Source organism: Dendropsophus ebraccatus, chromosome 3 (assembly GCF_027789765.1).
Source record: "Dendropsophus ebraccatus isolate aDenEbr1 chromosome 3, aDenEbr1.pat, whole genome shotgun sequence".
Taxonomy (NCBI): domain Eukaryota; kingdom Metazoa; phylum Chordata; class Amphibia; order Anura; family Hylidae; genus Dendropsophus; species Dendropsophus ebraccatus.
In genome coordinates, this window is record NC_091456.1 from 28,101,996 (window position 1) to 28,129,713 (window position 27,718).

General features: G+C 43.0%; 1 protein-coding gene across 2 annotated transcripts in view; it reads right to left on the reverse strand.

Annotated features, from left to right (window-relative positions):
- LOC138787001 (solute carrier family 2, facilitated glucose transporter member 11-like) overlaps window positions 1-15,458 on the reverse strand; it is a 51,600-nt gene extending 36,142 nt beyond the window's left edge. For both annotated transcript variants that reach the window (XM_069964097.1, XM_069964095.1), the window contains exon 1: window positions 15,359-15,458. In XM_069964097.1, coding sequence (XP_069820198.1) covers window positions 15,359-15,406 — 48 coding nt within the window. In that variant the 5' untranslated portion in view covers window positions 15,407-15,458. The remainder of the gene's footprint in view (window positions 1-15,358) is intronic.
- Window positions 15,459-27,718: the final 12,260 nt, after the last annotated feature.

The following is a 27,718-nucleotide window of genomic DNA, read 5'->3' on the forward strand; positions in this document are numbered from 1 at the left end:
GGGGCGGATTAACTTTACCATAGGCCCCGGGCTGTTCACCAAGCCTGGGCCCCCCACCTCACTGTAACTATGGCAGCACTAGCCTGGCGTTCATAGTACAGGACAGATAATGTCATGATGTCCTGATTTGTGCAAAACTGCCATAAAAAAACTGTTATTTTTTGCAAATCATGGCGGAAGTGTAGCCAGGTGGTCATGGGCCCCCCAGGAGCTCAGGGCCCGGGCTGCCGCCCGAAACGCCACTATTATAATCCACTACTGATTACTACGCTGAAAACAACGGCTGCCTGCTTGATCCATTACCTTAAGGGTGCCTTCACACGTACAGGATCTGCAGCAGATTTGATGCTTTCAGTTATTTAGATCAAATCCGCTGCGATACGGTGTGTTTGAAGCTACCCTTAGGATGCATTCACACGTACAGGATCTGCAGCAGATTTTATGGCGCAGATTTGAATCTGCAGCATATCCGATGGCCCAGAGTCACTTTGCATTGAATCTGCAACTTCAAATCTGAGCCATCAAATCTGCTGCAGATCCTGTACATGTGAACACACTGTAAAGGAGAAGTCCGGTGAAAATTTTTATCAAAGTATTGTTTTACCCCCCAAAAGTTATACAAATCCCCAATACACACTACCGTTCAAAAGTTTGGGGTCACATTGAAATGTCCTTATTTTTAAAGGAAAAGCACTGTACTTTTCAATGAAGATAACTTTAAACTAGTCCTAACTTTAAAGAAATACACTCTATACATTGCTAATGTGGTAAATGACTATTCTAGCTGCAAATGTCTGGTTTTTGGTGCAATATCTACATAGGTGTATAGAGGCCCATTTCCAACAACTATCACTCCAGTGTGCTAATGGTACAATGTGTTTGCTCATTGGCTCAGAAGGCTAATTGATGATTAGAAAACCCTTGTGCAATCATGTTCACACATCTGAAAACAGTCTAGCTTGTTACAGAAGCTACAAAACTGACCTTCCTTTGAGCAGATTGTGTTTCTGGAGCATCACTTTTGTGGGGTCAATTAAACGCTCAATATGGCCAGAAAAAGAGAACTTTAATCTGAAACTCGACAGTCTATTCTTGTTCTTAGAAATGAAGGCTATTCCATGCGAGAAATTGCTAAGACATTGAAGATTTCCTACAACGGTGTGTACTACTCCCTTCAGAGGACAGCACAAACAGGCTCTAACCAGAGTAGAAAAAGAAGTGGGAGGCAGCGTCGCACAACTAAGCAAGAAGATAAGCACATTAGAGTCTCTAGTTTGAGAAACAGATGCCTCACAGGTCCCCAACTGGCATCTTCATTAAATAGTACCCGCAAAACACCAGTGTCAACATTTACAGTGAAGAGGCGGTTGCGGGATTTTGGGCTTCAGGGCAGAGTGGCAAAGAAAAAGCCATATCCGAGACTGGCCAATAAAAGAAAAAGATTAAGATGGGCAAAAGAACACAGACATTGGACAGAGGAAGACTGGAAAAAAGTGTTGTGGACGGATGTATCCAAGTTTTAGGTGTTTGGATCACAAAGAAGAACGTTTGTGAGATGCAGAACAAATGAAAAGATGCTGGAAGAATGCCTGACGCCATCTGTTAGGCATGGTGGAGGTAATGTGATGGTCTGGGGTTGCTTTGGTGCTGGTAAGGTGGGAGATTTGTACAGGGTAAAAGGGATTCTGAATAAGGAAGGCTATCACTCAATTTTGCAGCGCCATGCCATACCCAGTGGCTCCAATCAAGCGCAGTGGACCCAGCGCTTGATTGGAGCCAATTTCATCCTACAACAGGACAATGACCCTTAACACACCTCCAAATTGTGCAAGAACTATTTACAGCAGAAGCAGGCAGCTGGTATTCTATCGGTAATGGAGTGGCCAGCGCAGTCACCAGATCTGAACCCCATTGAGCTGTTGTGGGAGCAGCTTGACCGTATGGTACGCCAGAAGTGCCCATCCAACCAATCCAACTTGTGGGAGCTGCTTCTAGAAGCCTGGGGTGCAATTTCTCCAGATTACCTCAACAGATTAATAGCTAGAATGCCAAAGGTGTGCAATGCTGGAATTGCTGCAAAAGGTGGATTCTTTGACGAAAGCAAAGTTTGATTTAAAAACAATGTTATTACTAATACAAATCATTATTTCTAACCTTGTCAATGTCTTGACTCTATTTTCTATTCATTTCACAACGTATGGTGGTGAATAAGTGTGACTTTTCATGGAAAACACAAAATTGTTTGGGTGACCCCAAACTTTTGAACAGTAGTGTACACTTATTACGGGAAATGCTTATGACGTGTTTTTTTCCCTGCACTTACTACTGCATCGAGGCTTCACTTCCTGGATAACACGGTGATGTCACGACTCCCAGAGCTGTGCGGGCTGTGGCTGCTGGAGAGGATGATGGTAGAGGGATGCTCAGTGTCCCTCCAGTGCCCTGTGTCCCTCAGTGTCCCCCTGCCATCATCCTCTCCAGCAACCACAGCCCGCACAGCTCTGGGAGTCGTGACATCACCATGTTATCCAGGAAGTGAAGCCTTGATGCAGTAGTAAATGCAGGGAAAAAAGTGCTTTATAAGTATTTCCTGTAATAAGTGTATATTGGTCATTTGTATAACTTTTGGGGGGCAATACAATACTTAAATAAAAATTTTCACTTGACTTCTCCTTTAACCCCTTAAGGACAGAGCCCAAAATGACCTTAAGGACCGGAGCAAATTTCAGGAATATGACCTGTGTCACTTTATCCATTAATAACTTCGGGATGCTTTTACCTATCTGGCTGATTCTGAGATTGTTTTTTTGTGACATGTTATACTTTATATTTCTGGAAAAATTGAGTCGATACTTACAGCCTATCTTTATGAAAAACCCCAAAATAACGTGAAAAATTGAGAAAAATTGCATTTTTCTAACTTTGAAATGTTGTTCTTATACAGAAAATGGTTATGCCACATAAATTATATATGAAATAGCATTAGCAATATGTCTACTTTATGTTGGCGGCATTTATTAAACTTTCGTTCAATTGTTTAAGACAATAGAAAACTTCAAAGTTTAGCAGCATTTTTTCAAATTTTCATAAGAATTTCAAAATCTGATTTTTCAAGGGACCAGTTCATGTTTGAAGTGTATTTGAGGGGGCTGTATATTATGAAGCCAAACAAAGCACCCCATTTCAGAAACTGCACCCCCCAAACTGTTCAAAATCCATTCCAGAAAGTTTTTTAACCCTTTAGGTGAGTCACAGAAATAAAAGCTAAGAGTGTGAGAAAATTGAAAATTTCAATTTTCTTTGTAGAAATTATATTGTGATCCAATATGTCTCATAATAGAAAACCTATTTCTGGAGAAATGCACCCCAATTTTTATTGCCCCGCTTCTGCAGTTTATAGAAATATACGATATGTGGCCCTAATGCGCTATTTGACGCAACCACAAGCCTCAGACATAAGGGAGTGCCTAGTGAATTTTGAAGCCTCCTTACATTTGGCCAATTTTCAAAGTACCACTTCTGGTTGGCAGAGGCTCTGGGGTGCCAAAACCTAACAAACACCCCTAAAGGGATACCATTTAGGAAACTACACCCCTTATGGGATGTAACAAGGGGTATAGTGAGCACATGGACCCCACTGGTGACAGACACAATGTGCCGTGAAATTGAAAAATTTAATTTTTTTACACTAAATCTTGGTCTAGCCTTAAATATTTCAGGTTGACAAGGGGTTAAAAGGAAAAAAAACTCATAAAACTTTTAGAGAAATTTCCCCCGTGTACAAAAATACCCCACATGGGGACACAAAGTGCAAAGCCGTCACACGGAAAGCCTCCAAAGGGAAGGAGCGCAGTTTGTATTTTGGGAGCTGGATTTGGCCAGAATGGAGGACGGAGGCCATGTCGGGTTTGCAGAGCCCTCGTGCTGCCAAAACATTGTAACCCCCCCACAAGTGACCCCATTATGGAAACTTACACCCCTCAAAGAATGTAACTAGAAGTATATTGGGCATATGGACCCCACTGGTGACAGACACAAATGTGGAACAATGTGCCGTGAAAATGAAAAATTTAATTTTTTACACTAAAACGTTGGCATAACTTTGAATTTTTCCATGTTCACAAGGGGTTAAAAGAAAAAAATAAACCACTAATAATGTAGAGCAATTTCCCCCGATTATATGAATACCCCACATGTGGACACAAAGTGCAAAGCCAGCGCTCGGAAAGCCTCCAAAGGGAAGGAGCGCAATTTGGATTTTGGAAGCTGGGATCCAGTGTCAGTGCATCCCTATGAGAATACATACATGCAGCGGGATTGACATCCCACTGCGTGTATGTAAGTTAACCCCCCGGCGGCCGGAGGATACATCACCTCCTCCCCGCTCTGGCTTGCTTCGGGGATCCCGGTGTCTGCCACTGATTGGCTGAGCCAGAAGTCCTGCCGGGGAGGAGGAAGTGATGTATGCTCCGGCCGCCGGGGGGTTAACTTACATACACGCAGCGGGATGTCAATCCCACTGCGTGTATGTATTCTCATAGGAATGCACTCCACTGCGGATCGTGTGTGTGTGTGTGTGAAGGTACCCTTAGAGGGGTGTGTAAGTGTTATGCTTTTACACGTAAAAGTGTTAGTGTGCGTGTTTTATGTACTGTTTTTACATTTTATTTGTGTGAGTTATTAACTTTTTTTTTTGTTTGGGGTACACCGAGGGAAAAAGAAAAGAAAATTTACTCTAAAAAAAAAAAAAAGAAACAGAAGAGGGCAGAGGCAGGGGACACTATTCACCACCGATCCAGGGGTGAGGGTGGCAGGAAAAAGGAAAGGGTGGCAGGAAAGGGTAAGAGGAGACGAGAGAGGGTAAGAGGAGAGGGTGGCAGGACTGAGGGGAGAGGGTAAGAGAAGAGAGGGTGGCAGCGGAGAGGAGAGAGGGTGGCTGACAGCAGAGCGGTTGGGTAGTAGGAGAGTGGCGGCAGGATGGAGGGGAGAGAGTAAGAGAAGAGAGGGTGGCAGTGGAGAGGGTGGCAGGACAGGCGGTGGCAGCAGGGAGGGTGGGTGTCAGTCAGGAGAGGGAGGGTGGCAGTCGGGACGGTGGGTGGCAATAAGGAGACGGTGGGTGGCAGCAGGGAGGGTGGGTGGCAGTCAGGAGAGGGTGGGTGGCAGCGGGAGGGTGCCATCAGCAGGAAGGGAGGGTGTCAGCAGGGAGGGAAGGTGGGAGGTAGTCAGCAGGGAGGGAGGGTGGGAGGTAGTCAGCAGGGAGGGAGGTTGTCAGCAGGAAGGGAGGTTGTCAGCAGGGTGGGAGGTTGTCAGCAGGGTGGGAGGTTGTCAGCAGGGAGGGAGGGTGGAAGAGTGTCAGCAGGGAGGGAGGGTGGAAGGGTGTCAGCAGGGAGGGAGGGTGTCAGCAGGGAGGGTGAGAGTGTGTCAGCAGGGAGGGAGGGTGTCAGCAGGGAGGGAGGGTGGGAGGTTGTCAGCAGGGAGGGAGGGTGGGAGGTTGTCAGCAGGGAGGGAGGGTGGGAGGTTGTCAGCAGGGTGGGAGGGAGGGAGGTTGTCAGCAGGGTGGGAGGGAGGGAGGTTGTCAGCAGGGTGGGAGGGAGGTTGTCAGCAGGGTGGGAGGGTGTCAGGGTGGCAAAGGGGGCCTGGGGGAGGAGGAGACACAACACAGGGAGATCAGCTAGCAGCAGGGAACTGCTAGCTGATCTCCCTGCATTGCAGACGGAGATCGGCGGCGGCGGAGGAGGAGGCAGCACGGGGGAGGAGGCACCCGGCGCCCGGCACACACCAGGTATGCACCGGGCGCCGGGCTCAATGCACGCTGCTCCCATCATCTCCTCAGCTCGCCGATTAGATAGCCTGTGAATGGCCGGCTGGTGGTTACTGGCCAATCACGGGCGATCTGGGGGCCGGATCCACGGGCAGGTGATGCCCGGGCACGGCTGTGATTGGTGCTGTCTCGGACAGCACCAATTACAGCTTAGTGCCGGGGTCCGGTGCCGGAAACCGGAGAAATTGCTGTGATTGGCTGATGAGAAGTCATCGGCCAATTACAGCGATCGTCGTCACGGGGGGCAGGGAGACTGCCCCCTACGTGACAAAGGAAGATGGCTGCTGTAAGAATCAGCAGCCATCCTTAACGGAGCACCGCGCGATTTCGCGCGGCACACGGTTAAAGGGCCCGCGTACCGGAACGTCATGGGTCCTTAAGTGACAGTGATCCATGACGTACCGGTACGTCATGGGTCCTTAAGGGGTTAAGCTGTTGCAAAACTACAATACCCATCATGCCTGGGCAGCCAAAGCTTTTTCTTCTTTTAGGAACCCACCCAAAGAATCAACATGTCAATTCTCGAGGCGGAAAGTCAATACGCGACGTAATTTTCTTGATGAAAATTCCACAGTGCGCACAAATGAGTGGAAAGCCTATTATACACAATGGAAAATAGAAATGTTCATATTTTACGGGCAGAATTTCAAGTGGATTCCATATACATTTTGACGCAGAATCCAATTGAAATTCCGTGCCCATTTCTCAATGTGAACATACCCTTAGCCACAATCCTGTGAAGAGTCACAAATGTGGCTCTTTTTTTTAGCAGTCTGCACCCTGCTCACCAAAGGGGAGGAGGAAAAGAAGCTGGTGACAGCAGGCAGGTGCACTGAGGGGTCGGGCAACACCCCAGTGCACCAAAGCAGCTCATTTACATATTTGTATTCTTTATCTATAACTACAAAACGGTGCAATGAATCCAAATGAAAAGATATCCTGTGGAATCTGCATCATATCGCCTGCAAGTACATAACAGCAAGGTCATATGTGCGAAGGTGCTGTTAGTTTCCCTTTAAATATCTTTTGAAATGACAGGTACACATAAGGCCTCATTTCATTGTAGTTGATCTTGTGTAAAGGATTATCTTATCTTAAATTTGTTATTATACAAAATTATTATAAAACAAATTCACTCATATAATCTCAAAACTAGGTCATGTCCTCAGATATCACTGGGTGAAGTGCTAAAATCACAAAGAAACACTGGTAGAAATAATATTTAAGTAGTTTGGTTCCAGTGAGAACATCAACCTATTTGTGGTCATTTATAACAATTTTGTGCTATAAAGTCAGAATTGATCAAGCGTGGATCCTGGGTATCACATGCAGGTTGCATGATACTTTCCGCTCACTTTGCTCTAAGCAATTTTCTGGATAATATGACTTACATTTATTCTTGAAACTATTAAATCTGTAAAATTCAGCGATAAGTCGTACATCTTGGAGCTCTTTAAAGGGGTTGTCTGGCATAAACTGAAAATGTGCTACTCTTGTGGGGCTGCAGGGACACACATTGTGGTATACTTACCTGTACCTGTGGTATACTTACCGCTCTTCACTGCTATCATCATTATGACAACATCCGCTGACATGCTGCTCTCACTAGAAATGGCCACTTAGCATAGACTGCAGTATACTTTGCTATGCACTATGCTGAGCGGCCGATATTGTCAAAACAATGAGGGTGGCGGAGTGGGACAGGTAATTATAGAGCACTGTTATGTCCTCTGCCTCCCAGGCAGCTTATGCCAGAAAACCCCTTTAATGAAGGAAGAATATGATAACGTATGTTCAGTAAAACATACGTTTTCGAAAATGCCAAAGTAAAACATCTAATTGAGAAACTCAATCCATCTGGTGTAACCTACGTAAATCCAGTTTCCCCGCAAACATGACAAGGCAACCTTTAAACAACAATGACTATTTAAAAAGACTAAAATTAGACATATACAGTACAATGGAAACGTTGGAGGAGAACTACAGCGTGTTTAAAGGTAACAAATGAATTATAAAATTGCATGTAAGGTTGTTTGCAATTCATATTATGGTAATGTGCATATTGCAAAATTCACATATAATGGTGCGATAAAGCAACAGTAGACGGAATAGGTTCAGAATATCTCAACTAGAGGTGAGTGAAGTGAACCTTCTGAAACAAGAATACTTCTGAACTTTGCAAAAAGTTCAGAACAAGTTTGTGAAGATAGTGGCCGCATATCTGAAAAAAAAAAAAATGATACGTTCCAATCGCCATTGGTGTCCTCCTTTGGGTCTCCAGTGTTTCCAGCCCCCCCTAGCCCACTCAGCCAGTCCCTGAGACGGGACAATGCCTCCGCCAGTGATTGGCTGAGTGGGCTGCCACTTTTGCCATAGCCCGCTCAGCCAATCGCTGACAGGACTGTCCTGTCTCAGTCAGCCAGTGATTGGCTGAGCAGAATTTTTGTGGCTGCGGGGGACACTGGAGGAGAAGGACACAGAGGAAGACAGGTAAGTATAGATGAGCAAACTTTGTGAACTGCACTAAATCAACTTAAAGCAAATGTACCATCAGGTAGATCGCGGTAAGATTTTTACATCAATAGACTGGTACCGGCACAGGGATGGCGGTGCCACAGTCCTTTTTTTTTTTTTTTTTTTTTTTTAACCATAGCGTCACCAGTAACATCATAACACGTCACTGGTCCAGTACCACAATAGCTACTAGTCTGTAAGCTCTTGCCAGCAGGGTCCTCACTTCTCATGAAAAAGGATTCTTTAGTCCTCAAGACCACAACAGCCCTATCTCCTAATTTATGTGGTGTATTGACTACAAATATAGTCAAATTGCAACAATTTAATCATAATAAAACATATTAAAATTCATACATTAGTCAAAAATACCATAGAACATCATGCAGTACACATACGAATCAGAAACTGGAAGGTTAAATAAAGCTAAAATCACAAACTCTCTATATGATGAATTGCATCACTGGGTGCCAAACGATTGCGATATTGGGTTAATAATTAAAGCCATTTAATTAACCCTTTCATCAGTGGCGATCATATCAGTCTATAGACTGATATGATCGCCACTGATGAAAGGGTTAAACTTGAGAACCCTGAAACGCGTTTGGCAAGTGACATTTACGGACTAACACCATATAGGATTATTTACTGTAACTCCAACTAATCTCGTAATTTTTTTATACAAACTCTTTTTTTTTTTTTTTACTGGAATCATATCTTTGATTGTATTGTTCCTCTGGGGGGGGGGCCCAAATGCGATTTACATCTGGCCATTGATTGAGCATCATCACCTCTATCACCCTGTCCCGGACAGAGTCACCTGGGATGATATCGAGGCTGTGACACCGCGTGCGAAGAAATCCGCAGAACCACGAGGACGCGCTACAGGATCCCTCTACCCTGAGAGCCGCTGAGATCGATCGGCCGCTGAGACGCAGCAAGGGAAAGGGAAAACAACGATACCATCTACTGACTCGGGACGGGTGAGAAGCGGTAATACCGCTACAGTGTTTTATTCAGTAACGCTGATTGTATTTGCAAATACCAATGTATCAATGTACTTTTTTTTTCCCTACCTGGATCTCGTTGCATCCAATTGAGAGATGCTTATAGAGAAGTGACCCAACTAAACGAAACCGGTACTGAGTATCCAGAAGGACTAATAGTCCAAGGACAATTATATACCCAGTAGAACTACAAGTCCAATCCTAACTAAGCAATCAGAAGGACTGCAAGTCCAAGACTCGGTTTATCTAGAAAGACTAAGTCCGAGATAGAATCTAAAACTGCTTTTATGACATAAGGAATGCATTTGAAATAATGGCTTTTAATTATTAACCCAATATCTCAATCGTTTGGCACCCAGTGATGCAATTCATCATATAGAGAGTTTGTGATTTTAGCTTTATTTAACCTTCTAGTTTCTGATTCGTATGTGTACTGCATGATGTTCTATGGTATTTTTGACTAATGTATGAATTTTAATATGTTTTATTATGATTAAATTGTTGCAATTTGACTATATTTGTAGTCAATACACCACATTAATTAGGAGATAGGGCTGTTGTGGTCTTTAGGACTAAAGAATCCTTTTTCATTACTGTATCCACTATTTGCCCTTTTCTAGGTAAGGGCCCCTTTTTTAGTTAAACCTCGACCTACTCAGTAGTACAATTGTGAGCTGCACCCATATTTTTTCATATATTTTTTCGCATTTGTCCTCACTTCTCATGTCTGGCTTGATAATTACATTTGTATCTCTGTTATGTCTATGTATGTACCCCACAGAATTGTAAAGTGCTGCAGACTATGTTGGCGTTATATAAATAAAAATTATTATTAGTAGTAAGCTTGTGTGTATAATTGCAGCTCAGCTCAGAAGTGAATGGAGCCAAGTTGTCATACCACACAGACAAGCTGAGGACCGGCCTGGCACTGTGTTTGGAAGAAAGCAGCTGTGTTTTTCTAATTCTGGATTATTAAAAAAGGTTACAGTAAATTGTGTTTTAACATATAATTTATAAGGTTGATGGTTAGAGATGAGCGAACTGGGTCCATCCGAACCCGAACGTTCGGTATTTGATTAGCGGGGGCTGCTGAACTTGGATAAAGCTCTAAGGTTGTCTGGAAAACATGGATAGAGCCAATGACTATATCTATATTTTCGACATAGCCTTAGGGCTTTATCCAAGTTCAGCAGGCACCGCTAGTCAAATACCGAAAGTTTGGGTTTGGATGGACTCGAGCATGCTCCAGGTTCGCTCATCTCTATTCATCGTGCAAAAATTGTACAATTAATGCCATCCGTGCTGGGAGAGACCACTAATATCATTGCAGCACTTCCAGTGGGGGACGCTAGAGCAGTGGTAGTAGAGCCAGTGCCTACTGGGGGGGCCAATAATAATTTTTGTGAACTGCTTCTTTAAACGTACTTGTCCCTTATCCACAGATCGGCGCCCCAGCTCCTTTGTTATGAATGCAGCCGTGGGTTGCGCCTACCTGTGGCTCCCTTCTAACAAAGTTTAAATTGGAAAACCCCTTCAAGGTGAGTTTTTTTTTTATGCAACTGTAAGAAGTCAAAGACCACATCCTATTATAGACCTATCACACCTCTGGATTAGACCCCAACTAAGGAAGTTATTTCACTAGTGTTTTTGACTTTGTTATAATCCTTACATTTATGTTATGCTTCTGCAGCCTTATACATTTATACTGTAATAAATCCTTCATTTATCTATATTATGGTTCCGCCACTGAAGCGGGATAAGTAGCCGATCAGTGGCGTCCAACCGCTGAGCTTTGCAATATGCGAGTGAATCAATGGAGCACTGGACATACATGTGTGTCAGGCTTCATTCATCCTGGAGAACATTTCCCTTTCATTCTTGTGATCGATGGAAATCCCAGCAGTCAGATCCCCAGCAACCAGCTAAGTAACCCCTATCCTATCTAAACCTAGCCTAACATGGTCCCACACAAATACAACAAAAGAAAGATACAAATACATCATAAGAGCATCATACCATCAATAGTCATAGTCATACATATTAAGGTGTGCTATATTTTCTATAATACAGTAAAATGGAAATACACATCGCATGCTGACAGGATTGGAGCTATAGGAAAGGCAATTCTACTATACAATAACAAAATACCAAAACAACAAAAACAACAACATACAATCATTATGCTAAAGGATTACTGTCACTTTTACAGTTTGACATGTCACATAGACCCGCCAAAAGTTTTAGTGCCGAGATCCCAACCGATCTCACTACAGGAGACAAGTTCCATTACAGGGGTGGGTTCACACTACGGAATCTGCGCAGATAAGTTCCGGTGGATTCCGTTGCTCGTTCCCGTTCATGGCAGCGCGCCTCTCCGCCTGTGCCATAGACACCATTCTATGGCTGTCCAGATTCCGCCTTCCGCCAAAAGAACTGCGGCGGAATCCACCGGGACTTATACGCGTGTAAAGAGTCAGATCAAGGTGTGAGCTGGGAAGTGATGCACCTGTCTAGAGATTGGTGGGGGTCGCAGTACAGCTGTTATATTTTTATATCACTGGGACTCAGTCATCTATTTCTCCGCACCAACACCTATACACACTAGCCACACACCTTGAGTTATTTTTCCCTTTTCTGGGGGTGGCGGTACCGATAGTCCAGGTGGGTCAATTGCTACTCAGGACTACCGTGACAAGAGCCCAAGGGACCCATCACAACCCAGCAGGTCGCCAGCCATTTGGGGAGTACAGCCAGCCACTATACAAAGCAGGTAACAACATTACACCTGTGTGCTGGACTAGCACTGGCGTCACAACATTTACATCTCTGGCTGAGCTGTAAAACAAAACCGACCAACCACCACACAAGTGGCGTCACCAGTAACATCACAGCACGTCACTGGTTCAGCACCCTAACCATCTACACCTTTGACATGTCTAGCTGTCACATAAAAAGTTTTTTTCAAGTAACATTAAATTTGAAGATAAAAACGACAATAATTTCACTGTTTACCTATCTTGCAGATATACAATGCCCATCATACAGATATACAATACCTATCATACAGATACACAATGCCTATCATACAGATACACAATGCCTATCATACAGATATATAATACGTATCATACAGATATACAATGGCTATCATACAGATACACAATGCCTATCATACAGATATATAATACGTATCATACAGATATACAATGTCTATCATACAGATATATAATACGTATCATACAGATATACAATGCCTATCATACAGATATATAATACGTGTCATACAGATATATAATGTCTATCATACAGATATATAATACGTATCATACAGATATACAATGTCTATCATACCAATATATAAGACGTATCATACAGACATATAATACGTATCATACAGATATACAATGCCTATCATACAGATATATAATACGTATCATACAGATATACAATGTCTATCATACAGATATATAATGCCTATCATACAGATATACAATGCCTATCATACACATATACAATGCCTATCATACAGATATACAATGCCTATCATACAGATACACAATGCCTATCATACACATATACAATGCCTATCATACACATATACAATGCCTATCATACACACATACAATGCCTATCATACAGATATAGAATGCCTATCATACACATATACAATGCCTATCATACAGATATATAAGACGTATCATACACATATACAATGCCTATCATACACATATACAATGCCTATAATACACATATACAATGCCTATCATACACACATACAATGCCTATCATACAGATATAGAATGCCTATCATACACATATACAATGCCTATCATACAGATATATAAGACGTATCATACACATATACAATGCCTATCATACACATATACAATGCCTATCATACACACATACAATGCCTATCATACACATATACAATGCCTATCATACAGATATAGAATGCCTATCATACAGATATAGAATGCCTATCATACACATATAGAATGCCTATCATACACACATACAATGCCTATCATACACATATACAATGCCTATCATACACATATAGAATGCCTATCATACACACATACAATGCCTATCATACAGATCTACAATGCTAAAACCTCCACAGCGTCACACATCATTCTATTTATGCATAAAAATAGTATTTTAAAGGGATTCTGTCACCTCCAACCCACCCTCCTGAAAACCCTAAATTAAAGTCATCTGTAAGTAGCATAAATGATGCTGATCAAAACTCTGTAATATGTAGCTTTCTACTTCTTTGTATTCCTACAAACTGGGCATGTTGCTGAATAGAGAAGACTACTAAGCTCCAGAATATAATAGAGAGGACTACCAAGCTCCAGAATATAATGGAGAGGACTACTAAGCTCCAGAATATAATGGAGAGGACTACTAAGCTCCAGAATATAATAGAGAGGACTACTTAGCTCCAGAATATAATGGAGAGGACTACTAAGCTCCAGAATATAATAGAAAGGACTACTTAGCTCCAGAATATAATGGAGAAGACTACTTAGCTCCAGAATATAATGGAGAGGACTACTAAGCTCCAGAATATAATGGAGAGGACTACTAAGATCCAGAATATAATGGAGAGGACTACTAAGCTCCAGAATATAATGGAGAGGACTACTAAGCTCCAGAATATAATGGAGAGGACTACTAAGCTCCAGAATATAATGGAGAGGACTACTAAGCTCCAGAATATAATGGAGAAGACTACTTAGCTCCAGAATATAATGGAGAGGACTACTAAGCTCCAGAATATAATGGAGAGGACTTCTTAGCTCCAGAATATAATGGGGAGGACTACTTAGCTCCAGAATATAATGGAGAAGACGACTTTGCTCCAGAATATAATAGAGAGGACTACTTAGCTCCAGAATATAATGGAGAGGACTACTAAGCTCCAGAATATAATGGAGAGGACTTCTTAGCTCCAGAATATAATAGAGAGGACTACTTAGCTCCAGAATATAATGGGGAGGACTACTTAGCTCCAGAATATAATGGAGAAGACGACTTTGCTCCAGAATATAATGGAGAGGACTTCTTAGCTCCAGAATATAATGGAGAGGACTACTAAGCTCCAGAATATAATGGAGAGGACTACTTAGCTCCAGAATATAATGGATAGGACTACTTAGCTCCAGAATATAATGGAGAAGATGACTTTGCTCCAGAATATAATAGAGAGGACTACTTAGCTCCAGAATATAATGGAGAGGACTACTAAGCTCCAGAATATAATGGAGAGGACTACTTAGCTCCAGAATATAATGGAGAGGACTACTTAGCTCCAGAATATAATGGATAGGACTACTTAGCTCCAGAATATAATAGAGAGGACTACTTAGCTCCAGAATATAATAGAGAGGACTACTTAGCTCCAGAATATAATAGAGAGGACTACTTAGCTCCAGAATATAATGGAGAGGACTACTTAGCTCCAGAATATAATGGAGAAGACGACTTTGCTCCAGAATATAATAGAGAGGACTACTTAGCTCCAGAATATAATGGATAGGACTACTTAGCTCCAGAATATAATGGAGAAGACGACTTTGCTCCAGAATATAATAGAGAGGACTACTTAGACTCTTTCATTTATGGCTTATAGCAAAGGAATACAAGAACATAGGAAGATAGAATTGCAGATATAGAATCAGCGTTGTATAGTCTACCAATGTATAATCTATTGATAACTTACTTTTAGTGGGTTTAGGTGACGAAATCCCTTTAAGTATCTTCCTATGAAATATCTATGAACAGTAGAGTATTAGAGTACTCAGACTGATGTACAGTGAGTCTCTCTACTGTTATACAGGATCCTTGTAGATTCTGAAGACACAGCAGCAGTCATGTGAGGAATAAGTCAGACATGTATAGGACTTTGTTGAAGTTGAGAATTTCCTCTAAATGGTTTGTCGTGAGCACACATCATCCAATTAATCATCATCATCATCATCTACATTACGGACAGATAGCGGCCACTTACCCTGCTCCCAGTCTGCTTGTGTAATAAGGGCTGGTATTCCATGGCCATCGCCAGCACTGCTGTTCCTCTAGCTACCCGGAGGAATGACTTTGCCCTTGTCTCTCTCTCTCTCTTTCACTCAGTGAAAACAATATGCAGCATTATACTATTGGGATAAACCATGCAAATTAAAAAGGATCATGCAGACATAATTTAATACAAGTTGTTTTCACAGCTACATCCTACGCGTCATTTTTCAGATCATTTGAGTCAATGGGATCTACGGTTAATTAGTTCCAAAAACTCACAACGTACCTTGACTATCTCCATCTTTTTCGCTTTAGATGGTGATTTTTTTTTTCTCTTTATAGCTCATGTGGAATTTTCATGTGACTGACCTAGGAGTTTGTTTTTTTTCTTATGTCTATTCTTACACCCTGTCTGCTGTCTCAGTTTCAAAGTTCAGGCAAAAGAGAGGAGCATAGGAGGCAGCTTGTTTATTAGGCCCTGATAATTCTGGATGGCAATGACAGACCTGAGCTATGTGGGGCAAATAACCCCCTTTGGCTATACACCAAAGAACGAATGTAAAGAATGCTAGATTTTTAAAGGCATACAAACAAAAAACTGTTTGGTATAAGACAAAGTAAGGCTTGTCATAATGCATAGTATAGTAAAACTCTATTTTGTGAATTTTTATAAAGCTTGTCATTGTTTCCTAACAACTAATAACATAAGCACATCATGTCTCCTTGTGGACTATCTATAAAAGCAACCTTCCAGCATAGGGATCTATATAATTCAATTTATACAGATGACTCTAAGGGCCCTATTACACGGAGTGATTATCAGCCAAATCAGGCCGATACGCTTGATTATGGCTCCGTGTAATAGAGAGAAAGATCAGCCAATGAAACGTTTGTTTAGGTCCAGACCTAAAATCATCGGGCATCACTACGTGTAATAGCCATGCACAGCTGATGATTGTAGTATAAAGTTAGGGTATGTGCACACTGAGTAATTTTGCAGGAAACTCTGTCGCGGAATCCTCAGCTCGTGCCCGCTCGCGGACTGTGTCGGGTGCGCGCGTCTCTGCCCGTGTCATAGACTCCATGCTATGCAAGGGGGGGATTCTTTCATCCATCCAAAGAATGATCAAGTTCATTCTTTGGACAGACGACAGAATCCGCCCATGCATAGCATGGAGTCTATGACACGGGCGGAGACGCGCGTGCCCGCCGCAATCCGCGGGCGGGCACAAGCTGAGAATTCCACGGCAGAGTTTCCGTCAAAATTACTCAGTGTGCACATACCCTAATAAAGTATCAACTGACCTTACCATGTTCTTGGGTGTCCTCAAGGGCCTTCCCCGGTCTCTGCAGCTCTGCCTTCTGTTACAGTCACTGGCAAAAACAATGGCTGAATGGCTGTCAATCTGTCAGTGTAGAGACCGGAGCAGAAGGCAGAGCTGCAAACTCCGGGGAAGGCGCCCAAGAACACCAGGGAGTGTGGTAAGGTGAGTTAATACTTTATTATACACTAAAGCCAAGGGCTGCACAGACATCACTAATGATGTCCGCGCAGCCCTTGCTGTCTGATAGTTGGCCCATGCAATTGCTCAGTAAACGATCATATTTTACAGATTATGTAATAGGACCCTAAGGCTGAATTCACACACAGGTCAACCACGTAGGCTGCTGTATTATGTGTTGCACCACCTAACTGCCATAGCAGGAAATATAAGTAAGGCTGGGTTCACACTGCGTTTTTGCTGTCCATTTTTAATATCCATTTTATGAAAAAAAAATCCAAAAAAAAAAACAACCAAATGCAGTTGTGTGTAATCCGTCAAAATCCATTTCCCATTGACCTACATCATAAAAAAAAACAGGTTGAGACTGAACAGTTTTGAGGGTATGTTTCCACACAGTATTTTGGTCAGTATTTTGCAACTAACACCAGGAGTGGATTGAAAACACAGAAAGGCTATGTTCCCACACTGTTGAAATTGAGTGGATTGCTGTCATTTAATGGCAAATAATTGCCATAGGCCCTGCCCCTCTGTGATGTCATCGCCACCTAGGCCCCGACCCCTCCATGGCCTCATCAGAATGGGCTGACCTAGAGGCCTAGGCCACACCCCCTGATCTGGTAGTTACAGAGGGGGCGGGGTCTATGTGTGGTGTAGTACTCAGCCAGTGATGGTAGTGTCTTGATGTCAGTGCTATTCCAGCACACAAGTGTGATGTGTGTATCTGCTTTAGTGTGGCCGGTCTGTAGTGTTCTCCAAATGGCCGGTAACCTGCCGGGTTGTAGTGGGTCCCTTAGGCTCCTGTCACGGTAGTCCGGAGTGGCAATTGACCCACCCGGACTATCGGTACGGCCACCCACAGAAAGGGGAAAAATAACCCAAGGGGTACGGCTAGTGTGTATAGGTGCTGGTGCGGAGGAAAGGATGACTGAGTACCAGTGATGAAAAAATCACTTTACTGTACAGCTTCTGGATAGTAAAAAACACTTTGGCAGCAAATATATAAATCTTTGTACAGACTTTAGTGCTTAGACTCGTTTGTGCTGAGGAGATGCTTGAAGTAGTAGAGCAGAGTAGGGGTAGTTACAGCGGTGCTGGAAAAGCTGAAAGGAGAGTAGAGCAGCATAGGAGTTTGTCAAGGGAGTCCCAACCCAATGTAGTACTGTGCTCTACTGGAACTTGAAAAAATACTTGTGTGTGAGAGATACTTGTACCATGTATAGGCTATAGTCTGATCACCTTCTGCCCTACAGTGTCAAGCTTCCCATCCTCATAGGGTGATACAAGCCCCAGCCTTGATTATCTGGGGGAAGCTAAACTTCCGAGGCTTCCCAGTTAACTGCTCTGCAAGATAGGATACGTAGACCCTCTGGTAGCTTTGACCTATCCAGGCTAGTTCCTCTTGTGTATCAGGATACTGCCCCCCTGCACTTTTTAGACTGGTTCACGGTGTGGGCTAGGATGATCACTGGCTCTTCTCCCTTTGTAGTGCCTAGCACTGCATAGTAGATATAGGGTAAATACTGAAGGAATTGAGTGTCTCTGGTTGCTTCTGCATACACGTGTCTTAAAGGTGAAGTCCGGCCAAAAGTATTTTTTAATATGTCATTACTTATGGAAAGTTAGACAAATTTCTAACATACATTAATTATGGGAAATGCACATATACTGCTATTTCCCTAAATTTATTAGATCATGGAGTGTTAGAATTTTCTCAGATATCGTGACGTCACGATCAAGGGTGTAATTCCTATGTCCAGCAGGGGGAACACTATATATAGAAGTCAATGAGTACCATTGACTTCTATATATAGTGCGCCCCTGCTGGACACTATTGAATCAATGAATGTGTATGTAAAAATGTTATGTACACTACGTTTTGATTGAATACATTTATGGAATGTGTCCTTGCTTCCCAAAGTATCCCATAAATGTATTCAATGAATATATTTGGAGGGCATCGAGCAGGGAGGGAGAGAGGTGCCTATACATCTACCTTCCCCCCTGCTCGGTGCTGGGCACATATACACAGTACAACTTCTCTCATCCTCTGCTCAGAGTATGAGCAGAGGATGGGAGGAGTAGTACCTGTGCTATCCCCAGCACATCGCCGCCGCCCGCGCTGCTTCTCGCACTTCACACACGTCGCCCGCAGCGCTTCACCATGCCCCCTCCTCCTCCCGGCTTCAAACGTGTAACTATCCTGCCGCCAGACGCCGCTCCTCACACTATCCCGCCGCTGACTCCCCGCCCCCGGCCGCCGCTCTCTGCTCCTACATACTGGCTCCCGGTCCGCACTGCATGCCGGCCACGTCAGTCCTCCCCCACCCCGCAGGGAGCACGGCCCTCCCAGTGCATCCTGGTGTCCCGACGGCCGGCGGCGGGGAGTCAGCGGCGGGATAGTTACATGTTTGAAGCCGGAAGGAGGAGGGGGCATGATGAAGCAGTGCGGGTGGCGTGTGTGAAGTGCGAGAAGCGGCGCGGGCGGCGGCGATGTGCTGGGGATAGCACAGGTACTACTCCTCCCATCCTCTGCTCATACTCTGAGCAGAGGATGGGGGGAGTAGTACTGTGTATATGTGCCCAGCACCGAGCAGGGAGGGAGGGGGGAGGTAGATGCATAGACACCACTCTCTCTCCCTGCTTGGTGCCCCCCAAATGTATTCATTGAATACATTTATGGGATACTTTGGGGAGCAAGGACACTTTTATAAATGTATTCAATCAAAACGTAGTGTACATAACATTTTTACACACACATTCATTGATTCAATAGTGTCCAGCAGGGGCGCACTATATATAGAAGTCAATGGTACTCATTGACTTTTATATATAGTGCGCCCTCCTGCTGGACATAGGAATTACACCCTTCGTCGTGACGTCACGATATCTGAGAAAATTCTAACACTCCATGATCTAATAAATTAAGGGAAATAGCAGTATATGTGCATTTCCCATAATTAATGTACATTAGAAATTTGTCTAACTTTCCATAAGTAATAACATATTAAAAAATACTTTTGGCTGGACTTCTCCTTTAACCAACTCGACTCACTAACATACTGTCTGCACTGAACTGTCCTGGACAAAGGTCCTGGCAGAGGCAGGCCCTGGCTTTGCTACAGCAGGGACATCCGCTGTGTGTCCTTCTCCCATGAGAATCTTTGTAGAACTGGCGCTACACTTCCTCCCACCAAGTAACTTCCTACAGGAGCTAAGTAAGGTACCCTGTGAGTGGTAGAAAGGAATGTGTGCAGGAAAAAGTAGAAGAGTGATAGGCTAGGAGGAAAGAGTATCTCCTATGGGCTGGCAAAAGCACATGGCACACATAAAACCCTTTGTTGGCTTCAGCTGTGCAATACATAAGAGCATACATAAAGAATACTGACATCTAGTGGTGAAACTATAGAATACTACCTTCATCACCACTTAACCTAGAGTAAGAAACTTTTGCGACAAGTGTAAAAGAGAAACACGAAACACCAGTGGTGGGAAACCACATATGCCTCTAGGTTGGCTCATTTCTATGGCACTGCGGAGGGACTGCAGACATGACAAGTAACATCTACAAACATTGGCCGAGGCTTAGACACCTACCACATGTACATATCCTATATACATATCTGTGCTGTTAGTTTCCATTTATCTTTCTCAGCCCCCCAAACCCCTGTTTACAGAGGAAGAGGTGCGGCTTGTAAGGATACATTTTAAGGCTATGTTCACACTGCGTACGAATCTGCACGCAGTTCTTACGCCGCCGTACATGTGCGGCTGAAACTACGGGTGAGCGAAAAATTGACATGCGGCCGGATGCGTACGCACTGCGAACATACGCCCATAGTATAGCTTTGCTTCCCTAGCTTGTTTCGAAGCGATCTGAAACAGGTCATTTACTTGGAAATCTTCGCCAAGCCCAATAAAACTCACAGAACCTTTTGGATCGAAAAATCAAGTTCAATTTGACTGAAATAAGTACTTCGTACGGGACCGCATGGAAATCCACGGCCGTGAGTTTGAACATTTCCGTCCTCAAACAATGGTCTTGTTCATTTTTCCCGGCGGCGTATACGATCCGATAGTAAGTTCATACGTAGTGTGAACTGTGCGCCCGTATATCGTATACTTTCAAGCGAACGCATCAACCTCAAAACTACGTACATAAATTTGCAGTTCGCACTACGATCGGAAATATACGTAGTGTGAACATAGCCTATAGCAGGCTGAATGTGATTAGCCAATAATCGGGTGTCTTTCCACCATCCTCAGCTGATCGCCGTCCCTTTTACACAGGCCGATTATTGGCTCCAAGAGTTTTTCAAGCGACGCTCTTGGCTGATAATCGATCCGTGTAAAAGGACCATAAGGGCCAGTTCACACAGAGGAATCAGTGCTGAATTTCAGAGCAGAATCCACGCTGAAAATTGTGTGTTAAAATTTCATTAAGGTAAATGGAATTTGCGCTCTGCAGTTCACACAGAGAAATTTTTTTCGTCAGATCCACTTTCCGTCAGAAGAATTAACATGTCAACTCTTCTGGCGGATTCCGACGGCAGAATCCCATTGAAATGAATCGAGCAGCGAGTTTCCGCTCTCAAATTGTTCAACGCGGAATGCTCGGGGAAATTCTAAGCGGAATCCGCACAGAATGGAAAAAAAAGATCCATTTGGATCCATTTTTCAACTGTCTTCCTTTATTTTATTTTATTTTTTTTGCATACAGAAAAACGTGGCTGACCACTTATTTGTGTACGTTAAAAGTACAGACAACAAAAATGCAATGTGATCCCAGCCTTAGGCACTGTTTATTAGGGGAACCTTAGCAAAGTTTATAGGTTTCCAAGGTTCTGCTTATTGCTACTCCCTGGCTGTGCTTATAGTAGAAACACTGCTCTATAAACTATATATGGGTACTCTCTGTCACTGCCTATGGGGTCTCTGTGGCCCTTGGAATGGGATGATTGCAACATTTATAAGATATTCAACTTGTTTCATATCTACACTTCTTTCTTTTTCTAATTTTACATTTACCAACATGGCAAGAATAGAAAATATTTTTTCTCTAAGGGTATAAACCCACACACCGTATACACAGCGTATTTACTGCTGCGATACGCAGCGAATACGCAGCAAAAACGCAACAAATACGCAACAAAAACGCAGCAGATTAGATCTAAATAACTGAACTCAGCATTAAATCTTCACCATCAAACTGCTGCGTATTTGTTGCGTATTTGTTGCGTATTTGTTGCGTATTTGCTGCGTATACGGTGTGTGGGTTTGTACCCTAAAGCAAAATAAAATCTAGCTAGGGAGAAACATCGCCATCTAGTGGATAAATCCATTTCTCTTACTTTTTTTTTTTTTTTACCACTAATGATCATAATGATCATTAGTGGTAAAAAAAAAAAATTAATTGTGTCTAAAAAAACCTAAACTATCTATATATAAAATGACATTTTTATTTGCAATCTAGAAAGAAGCATAATGCTAAAAATCTATAGAGATTGCATTACATAAGAAATACATCTTAAATATTAGGCTAGGTTCACACTACGTTTTTGTAATCAGTTTTTTTTTTTTCTTCCAAAAAACGGATGAATTTGTGTGCATCCGTTTTGATCTGTTTTTCCAGTATAAAAAAACAAACAAACAAACCGGATCAAAACGGATGAGGTCAACATTTTTGTGTACATTAAAAAAACATCAGTTTTTCTTAATATTGGAAATCAATGGAAAAACGGATGCACACAAATGCATCTGTTTTTTGAAAAAAAAAAAAAAAAAAACGGATGTAAAAAATGGATTGCAAAAACATAGTGTGAACTCAGCCTATGTTCTTTCACAGTTCTTGGTTCATGCCCTCCTCAATAAGGCTGGGTTCACACTACGTTTTTGCAATCCATTTTTTTCACCCGCTTTTTGCAAAAAACGGATGAAAAACTGCATCCGTTTTGATCAGTTTTTCCATAGACTTCCATTATAAAAATAAGGATCAAAACGGATTTGTTTTTTTTGTTTTTTTAACGTACACAAAAACTTAGTCGGCCTAATTTTTGTGTCCGTTAAAAAAAAAAACGGATCTTTTTTTTAATAATGGAAGTCAATGGAAAAACTGATCAAAACGGATGCACACAATTGCATCCGTTTTTTTAATCAGTTTTTCATCCGTTTTTTTGCAAAAAACAAGTGAAAAAAAGAACGTGTGTGCAAAAACGTAGTGTGAACCCAGCCTAAGCACTGTGCCTGGCATTCCAGAATATAGTAATAGCTATCAGAAATACTACTATAAAGTGTTATTTCCCCTCCTAGGACATGGCCAGGCCATGTGGCTAGTCTTTTCAGTCTATATAGCTTACAGCTGATCACATGTCCTCATGGCACATGTGATCACAATTCTACAACCCTCTTATCTGCTATAGAAACACTTGTACATACCTCCTTATATTGTGTCCTGTGTATTTCAGCAGTCGCTAGTGATGTGATCATGTGCCCTGGATCTCAGTATGTATGGAATCCTGTAACATGGGGACCGCTGAACATCTTGTATTGTCCTGCAGCCATGCATGTGGTATATGACCCAGCGGTGGGGGAAGGGTCTTCCCAGTTAGTTCAGATGTAAATAGCTTAGTGTTAGTATTCCCAGGTCGGACACACCTTTTTAAGCCCTTATTCACACTTCCACAAAATTTGCAGATCTTCAATTGGGGACAACTTTAGATCCCATTGTCCCCCTTGAACCTTGTTCACATGTGGAGTTTAATTGGTGTTAATTGCGCATTTTTGCAGGGATTTGTGCAATCACAATAAAATTACTAGAAGCCATTTTTGCCGCAATTCCATCATTCCATCATGTGAAAAAAATTGAAATATTTTACCACGATTGCTCAATTCCCAACAAAATAATGTCAAAAATGTATAATTAACGCTAATGAAGCACCGTGTGTTTGCTGCTTCCGGCACAGCCTTATGGTGCGTTTACACAGACAGATTATCTGACAGATTTTTGAAGCCAAAGCCAGAAATGGGTTTGAAAAGAGGAGAAATTTCAGTCATTCCATTATGACCTGTTCTCTGTTTATATTTCAATGACCTTTCAGATATCTGTTAGATAAATCTGTCTGTGTAAACACACCATTAGCTTGTTTAAAACCACTCTGTACCCACAATCTGACCCCCCAAAACTCTTGTACTTTTGGATAGCTGCTTTTAATCCAAGATCTGTCCTGGGGTCCGTTCGGCAGGTGATACAGTTATTGTCCTAAAAAAATACTTTTAAACTTGAAGCCCGTGTCCAACAGGAGTGTCTGTGCCCTAACTTTGCACCACCCCTCCGTCCCTCCTCCCCACCCTCTTCATCATTAGGAATGCCACTGAACCATTTTCTCCATGCTGAACACTGCACAGCTCCTTAACGATCCAGCCCATGTGCCGGGCTGCCACAGGTGAGGAATAGGAGACAATCTGCCTGGAGCATTCCTAATGATGAAGAGGGTGGGGAGGAGGGACGGAGGGGTGGTGCAAAGTTAGGGCACAGACACTCCTGTTGGACATGGGCTTCAAGATAAAAAGTATTTTTTTAGGACAGTAACTGCATCACCTGCCGAACGGACCCCAGGACAAATCTTGGATTAAAAGCAGCTATCTGAAGGTACAAGTGGTTTGGGGGGGTCAGATTGTGGGTACAGAGTCATTTTAAAATGGCCCTTATCTGTGAGGTCAGGGAGACACATGGTAACATTCATATATCAGAGTCTTTCCCATAAGCTGCTTAGCTGACTGTTAATTGAACAGAATCAGGGATGGGAGGGGGTGCGAGGAGGTAGTCCAGCTTGTAGCAGTTCAGGTGCTCTCTCTTCTGAGAGGAGACAGTTTCTGCACTCTGTGATGGTGGGAGGATTAATCCATATCGCCCAACTTTTGATGGAAGGAAGGAGGGACATTAACGGTAATGTGCCACGCCCTATAGCCACACCCCCATTGCCGCATCACCTATTACCATTATATAAGAAACAAATATTATCACCACATCTTCACCACATAGGGACTTACACCCCATTACATACCATTACTACATAACATCTACTACAAAGACCAATAATCTCCCTCAGCATTGACCATATAGCGGTATATTAGGCTTTACAATGGTTCTGCAGACCTTATAAGTGGTTATATTGCAATTATTCAATGGCTCACAGGGAATGTTTTCTCTTGTTCTCTCTTGTGTTTCTTCGCCATCTTGCTAGCTCATCTTGAAAAACTTTTCTGTCCCTGTCTCGTCTCTACAGAATCTGTGAGACAAACATTTCAGGCTCCTCTCTCCAGCATTATCCTCATCTCTATACAAACTGCTTATCTGCTTTACACAGCAACTCTCTGTGCCTCCAAATAGTAGTCAGTACCCTTTGTGCCCTCATATGGTATTAGGCCCCCTGTGTACTGCGTTCCCATATATTAGGCCACTCTGCTATGCTTCCCTATAGTAATCAAGCCCCTGTGTGCCACACATAGTAATTTGGCCCTATCTATTCCCCATTTGTGCCCCTCTGTGCAGCAGCCCCAAAAAAGTATAGTCCCCACATAGTATAGCCCTCCACTGTGTAGCCCCCACATAGTATAGCCCCCAACCATGTAGCCCCTTATAATATTGTCCTCCATGTGTAGCCTCCACATAGTATAGCCCCCACTTAGTATGGACCTGCTTTGTAGCCCCCAGATAGTATAGCTCCCCCGTATAGCCCCTTATAATATAGTCCTCCATGTGTATCCCCCACATAGTATATCCCCCACTTAGTATGGACCCGCTTTGTAGCCCCCACTTAGTATAGTGCTCCCCAGTGTAGCCCCCACATAGTACAAACCCCCTTTGTAGCCCCCACTTAGTATAGACCCCCTTTGTAGCCCCCACTTAGTATAGACCCCCCTTTGTTTACATCAGCCATCATGAAAGGGAGGGAGGGGGGAGATGGAGAGAGCAGCTGCCCCACCGCAGCCATTTCAGAAACCTCAGAAGAAAGCCGGATTGTGGACCGGTAATGTATGTATCAGGCCGTGGGGGGTATAGGGGGTGGCCTTTTACATACTTGCAATGGGATGACAATTCCGCTGGGAGCATGTAATCTTAAAGTGACAGTAAAGGTATCCGCTGCGGATACGTTATGTCTGAACCCACCCTTACAGTGTATGTAAGTAAAAGGAATGAACCCTAACAGGCAATAATATCACAGTACAAATCCTAAGAAAAGGAGAAGCATAATTTCAGGTCTAAACATGGTGCGGTGTGAACATTTCTGCCTCTGCCTATATGACCTTTCTTATATGTAGGTCGCACCTTCAACACTACAACTTAATTTACCTGAAATACATGAATCCCACAGACCCCGTATGATCTCAGATTCCAAACTCAGAAGCCACAGAAATGACAGGCTCCAAGTAGCCCCCGGTGTTCTCAGATTCCAGGCTTTGATCCATAGGTCATTGGGGAAAAGCCCAGGGTCACAGAGCAGAGTCTAATCATGCTCTCTATGCTGATATGTTCATAGGAGGGGGAAAAGAAAGAAGGATTCCCTCATTGTGTAACATTATAGAGAAGGTGTGGAAGTAATGCAGCATACTAAACAGGCTGCTGCCCCCGCTACATGAACAGCTGCCTCCATCCACACCGGACTTAGAAAGCCATAGTGTTAGTTATTACCAGTGTTATGAAGGTATCAATAATAAGTAACATATCTTTCACTTTTTTTTTTTGTGGCAATCTAAAAATTCATCATGATTTATTGCAGTTTGTATATTGGCCACTAGATGTCAGCACATCAGATAATAATGGTAAAAACCAGACAATGAAGAATTCACTTTCTGCATTATGTCCACACACAGTAACGTAATACTAAACTATGGCCGTAATTGTGAGGCATTCAGCGGCTGTAGCCCGAGTCATTGGCCCAGGCTTCTGCAGCCAAATCTACAACTACCGATTTATTGCAGATGTTGACTCTCCCATTGAAGTCAAAAGAGAAAATCTACAATGAATCCACAGCAACTTAGCATGAAATAACCTGCTCCAGCTTTAGGCTATGTTCACACTATGTATGAGTCCGGCCGTAGTTCGTACGCAGCCGTACATGTGCGGCTGAAACTACGGCCGTGGGAAAAATAGACATGTGGCCGGATTGCGAACATGCGGGCGAACCATGAACATACGCCCGCAGTACAGTTATGCTTCCCTAGCTTGTTTCGAAGCGATCTGAGGCAGGTCATTTACTTGGAAATCTTCGCCCAGCCCAATAAAACTCACAGAACCTTTTGGATCTAAAAATCAAGTTCAATTTGGCTGAAATAAGTACTTCGTACGGGACCGCATGGTAATCCACGGCCGTGAGTTTCAACATTTCCGTCCTCAAACAATGGTCTTGTTCATTTTTCACGGCGCCGTATATACGTATTGTGCACTGTGCGGGTGTATATCGTATACTTCCCAACGAACGCATCAACCTCAAAACTACGTGCGTATATTCGCGGTTCGCACTACGGCCGGAAAGATACGTAGTGTGAACATAGCCTTATGCTGCGTTTACACAGACAGATTTATCTGACAGATCTTTGAAGCCGAAACCAGGAACAGACTATAAACAGAGAACAGGTCATAAAGGAAAGACTGGGATCTATCCTCTTTTCAAATCCATTCCTGGCTTTGGCTTCCAAAATTTGTCAGATAAATCTTTCTGTGTAAACGCACCCTTACAATCTACACCAAAGCTTCACTTCCACTATTCCACTATTTTATACACAGCATACGGATGGGAGTCCTACAGATCCAATCCACTTTGCTGTTACTGTAAAAATACTGTAAATTT